At 46.2% G+C, this 14327-nt stretch overlaps 1 protein-coding gene and 1 non-coding gene across 2 annotated transcripts in view; one reads left to right on the top strand and one right to left on the bottom strand.

The window, feature by feature from the left end:
* Positions 1 to 14327, bottom strand: part of Ggta1 (glycoprotein alpha-galactosyltransferase 1 (inactive)) — a 91659-nt gene that overhangs the window by 22093 nt on the left and 55239 nt on the right. The window contains exon 3 of the mRNA XM_045141507.1: positions 7601 to 7689. Within this exon, the coding sequence (XP_044997442.1) occupies positions 7601 to 7680 (80 nt within the window). The 5' untranslated portion in view covers positions 7681 to 7689. The remainder of the gene's footprint in view (positions 1 to 7600; positions 7690 to 14327) is intronic.
* On the top strand, positions 10154 to 10260 carry LOC123458326. Its single transcript, XR_006635603.1, has one exon. It is a non-coding gene; the product is annotated as a U6 spliceosomal RNA (small nuclear RNA).

The raw sequence follows: 14327 nt of genomic DNA, 5'->3' as shown, positions 1-14327 counted from the left end.
CTTCACAGGCAAGCGCTTAACCGCTACGCCATCTCTCCAGCCCAGGTGTGTCTTCCACACTGAGTGCTGGGACACACCACCTATCCGTGAGGAATGTGCAATAAGGCAGATGATAACCCAGCTACATACACTCACAGAGCATAAGCAGAAGATGTCTCAGCTGAGTTCTGGAGGATAAATAGGAGTTCAAGGGGAAAAGACAGAAGAAGGCTCCTAAACAGAACGAGCCATGCAAAGGCCTAAGGAAGGGAGGAGGTACTTGCAAGGAAATGAAAGCAGCCCAGGGGCCAGAGGTTGCAGGTTTGGCAGAAAGGGCCACGGGAATCTGAGAAAGGTCCTTCTGCCTGGAGGGCAAGAGGGAGTAAGAGTAGATGTGGGCAGCAGCTGGCAGGTGATGGCAGTGGTCCTAGCAGGTATGGCTCACAATGGCACTGACCAGAGAGGCATCTGGGGGATAAAAGAGATAGGAATCCTAGCTGGGCATGGTGACTCATGCCCGAAATCCTAACAAGAATCATGACAAGTTTGAGCCAGTTGGGCTAGATAGTGAATTTTAAAGGTCAGCCAAAGCTACAAAGCAGGACTCTGGCTCAGAAGAAAGAAGTGACCTGACTTGGTGTCACACAAAAGTATTCCATTGTTCTATACCCGACTTTTAAACCTTACTTAATTTATTTTGTCATCCTAATTGTTTCAGGTTTTGCCAAGGTCCCTTGGGCTCTTATCTCCCTCTCTGCCTTCTCTCCCTACTGGGGTTCATATCTCCTGGGGAGAAAACATGCCCCTTCTCATTGCCTGCAGCTTCCCCTCTGAGCCCAGCACTCACCCACTAAGTCCTCAAGTTCTTGGTTCCTGAATCAGTTTAAGGATGCCAATGATGTGATGGCGGGGAACACTTAGCTGGGTGCCTACGTACATCTGCCTGGAAAACCCTCCCACCCATGAGGCCATTTCTGTTCCTATTCTTATTCTACAGATAGGGATATGGGCTTTTTCCAAGGTCATACTGCTAGTGAGGAGAGCCCCCCTGTATTTGAGCCTGGGGCTCTTATTCTACATTTTACAATAGGGAAAGTGTGGGGGACAGTGTGGAGGAGAAGGAAGGGGACAGGGTTGGCTACAACCCAACATTTACAGAATTTGTAGTCTGAAGTTCATCTGCTGGTCCAATTTTTTTAAACGTCCCTCCTTCTAACCCTCCTCCTGATCTCTCCCAGCCTTCAACACTGCAGTTACCACAGTGGCATCATGCTAAGCTGACGTTCTTTTCTCTTTCTTTCTTTCTTTTTTTTTTTTTTTTTTTTTTTTTTTTTTTTTTGAGGTAGGGTCTTACTCTACCCCAGGCAAGTCTGGAACTCACTCTGTAGTCCCAGGCTAGCCTCAAGCACACAGTGATCCTCCTACTTCTGCCTTCCAAGTGCTAGGATTAAAGGTATGTGCCACCATGTCCAGCTAAGCTTATATTTTAACACGTGTCATCACCCAAGGCTCGAAAATCACCTCTTCTGTGCTTTCCTTGATAGTCCTAGTAACTGCCTGGCCCTTTGTACATGCTCAATAGACATGTGTCAATGAGTACTTATAACAGACTGCCTTCCAGGCCAAACATGATCTGCCTCCTCTTTACCTCAATAACCTTAATCTATCTTTTTTTGGTTGTTATTGTTTTTGAGGTAGGGTCTCACTCTAGTCCAAGCTGACCTGGAATTCACCATGTAGTCTTAGGGTGGCCTTGAACTCACGACATTCTCCTACCTCTGCTTCCTGAGTGCTGGGATTAAAGGTGTGTGCCACCATGCCCAGCTCCTTAATTACTTTGTATCATTAATTTTATTTTCATTTACTTACTGGTGTATATATGTGGTATGTGTATACATGCATGTAAGATTATGCACATGTATGAAGATTTGAGTGACCTGTGCACACATGTGTGAAGGCCTCTGCTATCATCTACCTTATTTCCTTGAGACAGGGTCACTCACAGAACTTGACGCCACACATTTTTCTTTTTAGACTGGCTAACCAGTGAGCCCCAGAAATCCTCCCTCCCCTCAGTGGTGGGGTTACAGGCATGTGTGGCCATGCCTTGCTTTATACACAGGTGCTGGGGATCAAAGTTAGATCCTCATGCTTGTGCAGCAAGCACTCTAACCCACTAAGCCATGTCTCCAGCCTCATTGAGACAGTTAAGGGGTAATGGGGCGCCTTGAAGAGGGAGTGAGGAATGTTCTTGAGCCTGTAAAGGAGAATGTGGGTTTGTTTCCTTCTCGTTTCCACCAAACCTCACCAGAGGAGGTGAGTAGGTGCCTTTGGTTTTAGCTATTCCTTTCTTAGAAAACAAAGGACTAGCAAGGGATTACTCCCTTCCTAAGAACCTGGTGGCACCCAGACATTTGGTGCTGGACTAACCCATTCATCCCACCTAGTACACTCCCACAATGGACCCCCATCTGGGTCTCTAAGTGGGGTTTTCCATTTTCAGAACCCCTTCCTACAATACAGGAGTTCTGTATTCTTTCCTTCTCTTAAGTTCTGTAATAAAATCTTTCCAGGGCTGGAGAGATGGCTCAGCAGTTAAAACACTTGCTTGCAAAGCAACGGTCAGCCTGGATTCATTTCCCCAGTACCCACGGAAAGCCAGATGTACAAAGTGGCACACGCATCTGGAGTTTGTTTGCAGTAGCAAGAGGCCCTGGTATGCTCATTCTCTTTCTCTTTCCTTCCAAATAAATAAATAAAAATATTTTTATTTCAAACGGGAAAGTGTGGGGGTGGGGAGGGAGGGAATTACCATGGGATATATTTTATAATCATGGAAAATGTTAATAAAAATTTAAAAAAATATATATTTTTTAGGGCTGGAGAGATGGCTTAATGGTTAAGCGCTTGCCTGTGAAGCCTAAGGACCCCAGTTCGAGGCTCGATTCCCCAGGACTCACATTAGCCAGATGCACAAGGGGGTGCATGCATCTGGAGTTTGTTTGCAGTGGCTGGAGGCCCTGGAGCTCCCATTCTCCTCTCTCTCTCTCTGTGTGTCTGTCGTTCTCAAATAAATAAATAAAAATAAACAAAAAAGTTTTTTAAAAATATTTTTTAAATCTTTCTAAACTTTATCCTCTGGTCTGTGGATTTTATTCATCAAAATTCATAAGGCAAGAACTAGAAGGTCACTAATTCAGTGGGAGCTCTTTGTGACTGTGAGCATCCAGCATCCTACTTCCTGAGTTATTACCCATCCAAGAGCTGAGAACAGATCCACTGCTCTCAATTCCCATGTCAATATTATTGCTTATTTATACATACATCTTGCTCCATCCAGACCATGCACCCCAAAGGGGCTTGGCTCACATGTAGTTAAGCGATGACAAAATGTGTATTTGAACCTTTGGCACCCATATTTAAATTCTGTGAACCACTAAAGTAGAGAGCTACAATTCTGACTACAACTCGAAACACCAAAGTTGTCTAACCTAGTTCAGATTCAGAAGAACTTGCAGCTCATCCAAACAAGGATTTCAGCTCCCAAAAGGAGCTCCAAAGGGCACTTGTTCTCCTATTGGGCTCTTCCTTCTATTTGTCAGAAGCTCCTTGGCTTGTTTCATTATTGGAACAAATGCTGCTACTGCCATTTACTGCAGAGTGAATGTTTGAGGCCACCCTACATTTGTATGTTGAAGCCTGGTCCCTGGAAGGGAGATGGAGCCTCTGAGAAGTAGTCCTGCTAAGATGAGATTGAAAGGATGGGATTGCCACGATGGAACAAGTGTCCTTAAAAGAGGAGGAAGAGAAGCCAGGTATGGTGGTGCATGTCTTTAATCCCAGTTCTCTGGATCGCAGTGAGTTCAAAGGCCATCCTGAGAGTACATAGTGAATCAGCCGGGGCTAGAGCGAGACCCTACCTTGAAAAACAAAAAACCAAAAAAAAAAACAACAAAAAACGAGGATCCTTGGCTACAGAGTGAGTTCCAGGTTGAGAAGGAGGAAGAAATGACAACGTGCTTGTTCTCCATGTGTGGGTACTGAGAGAAGAAGGCTACTTTCAAGCCAGGAAAGAGCCCTCACTAGGGAACTACATCAGACAACCCCTTCATCCCCAGCGTCTAGAGCTGGGAGAAATAAACTCCTTTTGTTGAAGCTACCTAAGCAGTGGCGTTTTGCCATGATGAGCAGAGCTGACAGATGATGGTGACAGCATGTGGGGTGTGGGGCTGTTGTTTTGTTTGGATTTTTGTGGCACTGGGGATGAAACCCAGGGCCTTGCGCATGCGCGGCAGGTACTTTACCGCTGAGCTACACCCCCACCCCCACCTTTCGAGATAGGGCCTCTGTCAGAGTCTGGACTCAAACTGCAGTGCTGCTTCTGCCTCAGCCTCCAGTGCTAAGCTTGCAGTGGGCTGTGCCAACACACCTGGCATAGCTGGCATGCTTTGATCCTTATGACAAGTCTCAGGCTTTGTTCCAACTGCCACATCCACACAATTCATTTAATCCTGCCAACGCCCCTATGAGGCAGGTACTATCATTTTCCTGATTGGAAGGAGCTCGGGTTTTTTTGAGACAAAGTTTCACTCCATAGCCCAGGCTGGCCTTGAATTTATGACTTAGCCAGGCTGACTTCAGACTCACAGTCCACCTGCCTCAGCCTCTCAAGTATGATGATTACAGATATGAGACATCATGCCTGGCTATTATCCCCCTGTTTCTTTAAAAAAAAAATTTAAAGATTGTTTTATTATTTCAGTGAGAGAGAGAGAGCGTGAGAATGGGTGTGCCAGGGCTTCTAGCCATTGCAAACGAACTCCAGATGTATGTGACACCATGTGCATCTGGCTTACAAGGGACCTGGAGAATTGAACCTGGGTCTTTAGGCTTCGCAGGCATGTGCCTTAACCTCTAAGCCATCTCTCCAGACCACTATTATCCCCCCCCCCATTTATTTATTTTATTATATTTTTGTTTTCTCAAATCAGGGTCTGAACTCCAGCCCAGGCTGAACAGGAAGGAACCCACTTGATAGCCCCAGGCTGGCCTCAAATACACGGTGACCTTCCTACCTCAGCCTTCTGAATTCTGGGATTAAAGTTGTGCACCACCATGCCTGGCTGTTCCCTTTTTTTTTTTTTTTTTTTTTTTTTTTTTGTTTTCTGAGGTAGGGTCTCGTTCTAGCCCAGGCTGACCTAGAATTCACTATGGAGTCTCAGGGTGGCCTCGAACTCACAGCAATCCTCCTACCTCTGCCTCCTGAGTGCTGGGATTATGTCCCCATTTTTAAAAGCAGGGAAACTGAAGAGCAAAGTGACTGAGTAACTTACACAAAGTCACCAAGGAGGTGAGTGGCAGCCCAGGACCAACCAGGCAGTCCCAGGGTCCCCACACCCAACTTGTGAGTCATCTCTATTTTGAACCAGTTTCTTCTACAGTTCAAAAGACCAAATTTCTAGACCTTTTAAATTGGTCACACACACAAACTTGTGTTTTTCTCAAAACTGGTTACTCAGAGCAAAACAAGAACACTGTAGAAGTGATTTGATGCAAGCCCCGCCTTGACCTTCACTGCTTCTCTGCTCTGAAGGGAGACTGGTTGTTCCTGTTATTAATGCACTGAAACATTCAGTTTCCCTTTTGTAGCCAAAGCAGTCCCGCCAGCTCATCAAACTTTAGAATTCAAGCATCGATGCTAATCAAGACCACAAAAAAAAAAAAACAAAAAAACAACTCTGAGCCTCCAAAACAGTTCACTATCAAGATAGTAATAGTGCTGAGGCAGCGTTGTCCAGTCCAGCAGTACTTCTGGAAGCCGAAGGCTGAGCTGTGCAAGGGCCAAAGCCCTCCTGCCCTCCTGTAGCTGCCTGTGGAGCGTCGCTGCAGCAAGACGCCTCTCCTGCTGGGGTGTGCACTGGAGGTTCAAGCAGCACACAGCCAGCACAGATGGATCGGATAGCTCAGGAACACTTAGCTCATTCTGCTTTCCAAGTTAAGAAGGGGAAGGAGGAGGCGAAGACAAGAAAGGAGAGGACAGGTGAGGGGAGAGGAGGAGGGAAGAGGACAGGAATGTTTCAACCAGCCACAAATGAATCACCAGCAATTCAGTATGTATTTTTGTAACGAAAGTCAACAATTTGAATTGCACCTTTAAACTCTGCAAATAGCTTAGCCTCACTAGTGTTGGGATTACAGGCATGTGTCACCATAGCTGGCTTGAAATTTCTAACTTAAAAAAAAAAAAAAAATTAAAGAGCCTGTGTGTGTGTGTGTGTGTGCGTGTGGTAATCCACATGCAGATGCAGGAGACCAAAGGAAGATGTCAGATATCCTCTATTGCTAGTCTACCTTATTTCCCTGAAACTGAGCCCCTCACTGCACCCGGAGCTCCCAATTTTTCAGTTAGATTGGCTCACAGCCATCATTCTGTTTCTGTCCCTGCCCAGTGCTGCGATGCTACACAGGCCTGCACAGCCATGCCTGGGTTTTCACGTAGGTGCTGAGGGTAAAACTCAGGCCCTCATTCTCACGCAGCCTGCACTCTTACTTGCTGAGCCATCTCCCTGGGCCTTTGAAAATTAAAAAAGGAAGCCAGGCGTGGTGGTGCACGCCTTTAATCCCAGCACTTGGGAGGCAGAGATAGGAGGATCACAGTGAGTTCGAGGCCACCCTGAGACTCCATGGTGAATTCCAGGTCAGCCTGGGCTAGAGAGAGACCCAACCTCAAAAAACCAAAAAAAAAAAAAAAAAAAAAAAAAAAAAAAAAAAAAAAAAAGAAAAGAAAAGAAAGAAACAAACAAACAAAGTTAAAAAAAGGAAAAATTATTTATTTGCAAGCTGAGACATAATGAAAAGGGGGGAGGCGGCGGGATGGACGTGCCAGGCCTCTTGCCACTGCAAACAAACTCCAGATACGTGCACTACTTTGTGCATCTGGCTTCACATGGGTACTGGGAAATCAAATCTGGGCCATCAGGCTTTGGCTTTTCAAGCAAGAGCCTTTAACCACTGAGTCATCTCTCCAGCCCAACCTCTGAAAGTTGTCTAAGCAAACTTTTTCTGATCATACAAATCACTTGACATTGCATTTTTGGTTTAAGGTGACCTCTGTGTGAGTCTAGCTATTGTTACAGAAATCAGGGCAATTAGAGTACAACAGAAAAGAAGATAATTAATGAGCTTGAAGTTACTTGAAAGGTCTGATTGTAAAGACCATCTAGGGCTCAGGAACATGGGAAAGGTGGGGCCCTTTATCAAAGATGGTTTTGCTTCATTCTAATTTTAAAAAATATTTTATTTATTTACTTGCTTGAGAGAGAGACAAAGTGACAGAAGGAGAGAGAGAGAGAAGAGAGGGAGAGAATAGGCATGTCAGGGCCTCTAGCCACTGCAAACGAACTCCAGATACATGCACTTCATTGTGCATCTGGCTTACATGGGTACTGAAGAAATGAACCTGGGTCCCTAGGCTTTTTTTTTTTTAGCCTTAACTACTAAGCCATCTCTCCAGCCTGAGTTGATCCTCATTTTTACTAGGCTTGGTAACTTGGTTAATACTAGTAAAACAGAGCCATAGCAATATTTTCATCTACATAATTCCATCCTATTTCATAATTACCTGTTGATATATTCCCAAAACACAACCACCACAGTTGAGACAACCAGCATCGACAGAATTACTTTTCCTTTGACATTCATTATTTTCTCCTGTGGGGGGGGGGGAACAGAAAGGGAAATCGGTTAAATAAATGAAGTTCAAAAACTAAAAAATAAATGAAGTTCAGAGTGAGAGATGGCTTTTGAAATCCACATGTTCTCTAAAAAGAGACATTATGGATAATTAATTAGAATTGAGGAGTGTATTTCACTTTAAATCATATAAACCAACCATGGCGAATTAGGCCAATTCAGTTAGTTATGCCTTACAACAGTTCATTTGTGGGGAGCCACTCTATTCCCTAAACTCTGCTACCTCTGGAGCACTGACCACGTGTTCCTTGCTCAGGGGAGAAAATGATTCTGGTCTTTGGCAGTCTAGTCTTCACAGTGCCCCATCGAGCTCAACCTACCTCCCAGCAAACCATCAGTACATACGCACCCTCATAGACAGTTTTGGATTGCTGCGTGAAACTGTGGCTGGAAGGGTGCTGGGAGGAGAATGGCTGAAACGTGCTTCAATTGGGTTATCAAGAGAGGCTAGACATGGACGTTGGGTCCCAGGGAATGAAGACATGATTTTAAAATGCAGGAAAGGGATGAGATTCCTTTGAGAATAGTATCACTAACAGGTTGGTGTGGGGGAGAGAAACGCACACACAAAACCCAGCAACTAAGTATAAACAAAATTGCCCCAAACAAAGTTGAAAAAGAAAATATATATATACCATTTTGTATCAGAGAGATTGGAACAAGGCTGAAGTAGTGGTGGTGGGGTGGCAGACCCCCAGTAAGGGCTCTGGGCCCAAGTTTCAACTTTCAGTATCACTATGGTGGGTGACATTTGAGAGCATGGGCCGGCTGGACCACACGTAAACCTCAGTCTTGGACTTCTGCCCTGTAGGCACCATGTGAACTGGTGCACACAGGCCAGGGCCCATGGCACAGTCACCCCTTGCAGAAGCCTGTTGCAGCTCAGACCCACTACTGGCATGAGCTGCTTGAAGTCTGCAACGATAGTGCCAGACGGAGAGGTAGACATGCCCTGGCTTTGACAGCACTGAGATCTCCATCCAAGGAGATGGCTCTGTGGAAAAAGTGCCTGCCACACAAGCGGGACGATCTAAGCTCATATGCCTAGTGCCCATGTAAGAGCTGAGCATGATGGCATGAGTCTATAATCCCAGCAGTGGGGAGGGGGAGACAGGATGAACCCTGACACTTACTGCCTAGCTAGTCTGGCAGAATCACTGAGTCCTGGGTTCCGTAATAAGAACCTGACTTGAGCCAGGCATGCCTTTAATCCCAGCACTCAGGAGGCAGAGGTAGGAGGATCACTATGAGTTTGACGCCACCCTGAGACTCCATAGTGAATTCCAGGTCAGCCTGAACTAGAGTGAGACGGTGAGCCGTGAGACCCTACCTTGGAAAACCAAAAAAAAAAAAAAAAAAAAAAAATAGAAAAGAACCTGACTCTCAATAAATTAAGATGGGAAAAAGAAAGATACCCAACATCTACCTCTGGCCTCTGCACCCACGTGCACATGGATACACATACAAATGTGCACACATATATATAAACACTCATACACACATGCACACACACATTACACATATACACACACCAAAAGGGGGAGGAGGGAAAAAGGTCTCCATTTGAGGATGTGGCAGTGAGGTGGAATTTGAGAGCTAACATTTTGCTGTTGTTTTTGGGTTTCTGAGGCAGGGTCTCGCTCCAGCCCAGGCTGACCTGGAACTCACTCTGTAGCCTCAGGCTGCCCTTGCGCTCTCAGCAATTCTCCTACCTCTGCCTCCCCAGTGCTGGCATTAAAGACATGTGCCAACCTATCTAGCAAACTACCTCTGACACAAGAAAACGTACAGTACTCGTCACAACTCCAAAAAGCTCTGAAAACCAAACATCTTTTTGTAATTCAATCAGCATCAAAGCTCCAACTGACACAAGGCTGTAATCTTTTTATTTACTTATTTTTTTTCTGTTTTTTTCTTTTTCTTTTTCTTTTCTTTTCTTTCTTTTTTTTTTCAAGGTAGTGTCTGACTCTAGTCTAGGCTGACCTGGAATTCACTATGTAATAATCTCAGTGTGGCCTCAAACTAACAGCATTCCTCCTACCTCTGCCTCCCAAGACTAGCTAGGCAGTAAGTGTCAGGGTTCATCCTGTCTCCCCCTCCCCAAGTGTTAGGATTAAAGGTATGGGCCACGATGTCTGGCCAAGTCTATAATTTTTTCCTGGGAATGCTACATTAACATAGGACAAGCAGTCTACATCCAAAATAGTCTGAATTTGAACATAGTTGGGTCCAGGGTTTCATATCAGGGACTAGGGAATTTTACTGGATGAAATTAAATTGATTTCCTTATTTTGAAAAAATGGGAGTAAAAATAGTGAAAAATTTAACCCAGCACTTAGGAAGCTGAGGCAGGGGGAGGACTGCAAGTTTGAGACCAGCCTAGACAACGAAACAATAGCACGTCTCAAAAAAACAAACAAGAGTGCTTGTCTGGGCAGTACCTATAGTAAAATCATAATGACAGGGAGAAGATTAGCATGGCCCCCACATAAGGATGACACACATATTTGTGAAACGTTACCCCCCCCAAAAAAATAGTGATGACTTCCAGGAAAATGCCTTAACACAGGACAAGTGTTAAAACATACATATTAAAATGTACATATGTACTTTTTGTTACTGGTGTTCACAAAACAGGCTGTTGGGAGGACTAAGAGACAGCATGATACCTGGTACTTAGCAAGTGCTCAAAACATATTTGACAAAGAGGAGCGTTCTGGAATAAGAGCATGTTATATAATGAAGTGTAAATGGATGCAAATGAGGGACTCTGGAGGCATACCCATCTGTTCTGAGCCTCAGCCTGATTACGAGCTGCTGAAAAGTGGGACTAACTTTGATTTTCCCTGATCAAGCCCCAGGCACTGCTACAACCCGCAGTGGGTGCTGGGAGGCGAGAGCATGTCTCGGCCCTACCTCCTTCATCTGCTGAGGAGCAAGAGCAAGCCACCTCCCAGTCAGAAGGCATCTTAAACAGAGTCACGTGAAAACACCGAGAGAACACTGGCCCTGCCACCAGGGACAGCCGTGGTAGGTCTATCTCCTAATCCCTGCCCCAGACACGCAGGTGTGTTCCTTGTTTAAAACTCAGGAATTAGCATTAGAGGCACCCCCTTGCTTTCCGGACTTACTGGATGGTTCAAATCCACTCACTCTTGCTGTGGCCAATCATCACTCTGTAGCAAGCCTTGCAAATTGAAAACTGTCTGAGTGAGCCAATTCTGCAGCCTTTAGCAAAGCACTAGAAATGGAGAAATGAACATGACATACGTCCTAAATCGGAAAACCAGGACTCCAGGGAAGAAAGAGTTGGCGGGGTGGCCAGTGGGTCCTTTAACATCTCCCCACCCCCAGATGAAAATGAGGCATTTGGCAGCCAACATGGCCTAAAAGTCCTTCTCCCATGTTTTTTTTTTCCTCAGAATTCTCAAAACTATAATTCTGAGCCAGGCGTGGTGGCACACGCCTTTAATCCCAGCATTCAGGAGACAGAGGTAGGAGGATCACCGTGAGCTCAAGGCCACCCTGAGACTACATAGGAATTCCAGGTCAGTCTGGACTACAGTGAATCCCTACCTCGAAAACCAAAAAAAAAAAAAAAAAAAACAAAACTATAATTCCGAAGTTTTGTGGTTTGGTTGACTATCTTCCCTATCAGGTAAGAAACACTGGTTAGATTCCAAGTGCACACAAGGGACCCAAAGCACAGATTCTGGCTGTTGAATACCAACATTTCGTTTTGGGAGGGGTATGGCCCCACCCCTGGGTGATCTACCTCAGCCAGCTGCAGCTGCACAGGCTGTGACAGTAGAGAGCCCTTCTGCCATCTCTGAGACCTTCTGACTTAATGCTCTTGTCATCCTCTCTAGCTCCATCCTCTGGCCTCATTTGAGCTGCTTCCCCCCAGGCCACTCCCAGACGGCCCATGCAGAGCTGGGCTCCTGCATGGATTTGAACATGAAGGCACTGACACCCCCATGCCTGGAACAGGTCGGGGCTCTAGGGGCATTTCCCAAGGCAGGGCCACTCTGTGACGCTTCTTCCATCTGCCTTCACTCTACCCTCACAGAACAACGTACACCCCGTCAGAGAACCTCACATAACCACCCCGAGCTGAAGAAGTGAAAGTATGCCTCCCAAAGAGAATTAATTCCTCCCTGGAGGGAAGATGAGGGGACCCTGTTTACTCCTTTTCATAATCAGGGGAAAGGTGAATCTCTCAGCTGAATAGCTGGGCTGCTCAGCTGCTTTGGGAAAATCCATGATCCGGGAGAGCAGGGAACAGGCAGGCTGAGTGGTAGAAGAAACCAGATCTTCTGATCAGCCTCTGTGATCCACCACTGTGGCCTGGAACTCATCCCTTTCTCCCCAGGAAACTGGCCCAGCTCTACGGGAGCCTCAGTTAAGTGGGATACTGGGTTCAGACTGGCACAGCCCATGGCACCTGGCATGTGACCCCTGTGTGTATGTGGTGGACTGAACAAAGCACTAATGCAAGCCCTGAGGCACTTCAGTCCTGTTCCACCACAGAGCCACAAGCAGAGAGAGATAGGAGAGAGACAGGCAGAGAGAATGGGGCACCAGGGCCTCCAGCCACTGCAAATGGACTCCAGGTACATGTGCCACTTTGTGCATCTGGCTTTACGTGGGTACTAGGGAGTTGAACTCAGGTCATTAGGCTCTGAAGGCAAGCACCTTAACTGGTGAGCTATCTCTCCATCTCATAAATTTATATGTGTGTATGTTTCAAGGTAGGGTCTCACTCTAGCCCAAGCTGACCTGGAATTCACTATGTAGTCTCTCAGGGTAGCCTTAAACTCATGGCGATCCTCCCACCTCTTCCTCCCTAGTGCTGGTATTAAAGGCATGTACCACCACACCAGGCTTTCATAGATAATATTTTTTAAAAAATAAATAATAGGCCGGGCGTCGTGCTGCATGCCTTTAATCCCAGCTCTTGGGAGGCAGAGGTAAGAGGATCGCCATGAGTTCAAGGTCAGCCTGGGCTAGAGTGAAACTCTACCTTGAAAAAAAAAAAAAAGTAATAATAAATTAATAGTAACAGGAAAGGACAGAAGTAAATCGTGCCTGTAAAGCTTATTTTCCCCAGTGGCCTGTAACCATATGTTGTGAAACCAGAGTCCTGAGAGGAATCCCTGTTCTGCAGGAGGGCACCTCACAGAGCAGCCCGGGTGAGGCCACTTTCCCTTGAGGGCTTGAGATAAAGCCCCACTCTGCCTCCCCTAGGGCAAGAATGCAGAGTATACCCAGTGCCTGCACCATTCTCAGGTGGGAGAACAGGCTGGGACCCATCTCTGCAGGAGACCCAAACCCAGGGTCACTCTCTTACCCAGGAGGATGGAGTTACCTGGTCAAAAAGTCTCCAACGCCCCCTTTGGGCTTAGATATCCCCTGCCAGCTTTCCTGGTTCACTCAGGACCCACCTGGATGAGAAATGAGCTACAGGACTGAAGACTTCCTTTTTCGCAAGGACGAGTCCCTTAGGCGCAAGAGTTCGCCGTGTTGCCAAGGCCCGTATGTGAAATTTCTTGACAGGATGGTTGAATGATAGGTTATTTGACCAATCAATGACGATGGCTTACCGGGCCTGGCAATGCTTAAGCACTAGTGTCCTTTATTGCAAGGATTTCCTTACAAAACAGGGCCTTATACTTCTCATGTGGAGGTGGGAATATCTCAGGTGCTTCCTAGAACAGACAGAGCCCAGGGCACCCCTATCTAGCTCTGGCAACTGTCTGGGGCTAACTCCAACTTGTTCACGTTTCAAGGTCCCATGATCTTGTGCAGCGCCCCGGACCCTCCCTCAGACACCAAGGGCAAGAAACATACCGCTCTGCTTCCTGCTCAGGGCTCACAATGCTCCAGCGCTTCCCCCACCTGGCAGCAGCAAAGGACGGACCTAACCCAGCTGAAGCCACCTAAGCAAGAAGCTGTTCAGAGCTTTCCAGACGTGGCATCACCAACAACAAACTGCGGAGCCAAAAGCAACTCTGCCCTATGCTCAGAAGAAAACAGTAACTGTTGAGTAGCCATGCTGGAGGGAACTGGATTCACTTGGCTTTTCCTCTGTTGAAAATGATACTGGGACATTCTTGGTGGGACACTGAGGCAATCAGAAAGTATGTAGCCAAACTACAGGGAGTGCATTAGCAGCTACACATAGTTCATCAGTTCTGTATTTTTTCCCCATCATCTTGATAACATACTTTTTGGGGTTTTGTCACATTACATGCTATGATATCCCTCTTTATAGTCTTAATATTTGCTGCTGTGATTAGTATTTTTTTTTTTTTTGAGACAAGCCCAACAGACTGGCCTTTTTTTTTACTTTTTATAAGAGAGAGTGAGAGATCAAGTGAGAGAAAAAGAGAGAGAGAAAATTGGTGCAGCGGGGCCTCCAGCTACTGTAATTGAACGTTAGGCACATAGGCCGTCTTGCGCACATGATGAGCCAACTTGTGCGCGTGTGTCACCTAGTGGGCATGTGCGACTTGTGCCTGCATCACCCTGTGTGTCTGGCTTACGTGGGATTGGGAAAATTGAACATGGGTCCTTGGACTTTGCAGGCATGTGCT

Source organism: Jaculus jaculus, chromosome 1, assembly GCF_020740685.1.
Source record: "Jaculus jaculus isolate mJacJac1 chromosome 1, mJacJac1.mat.Y.cur, whole genome shotgun sequence".
NCBI classification, from domain to species: Eukaryota; Metazoa; Chordata; class Mammalia; order Rodentia; family Dipodidae; genus Jaculus; species Jaculus jaculus.
The sequence above is the reverse complement of the archived record's forward strand: the minus strand, read 5'-3'. Positions and strand labels throughout refer to the sequence as shown.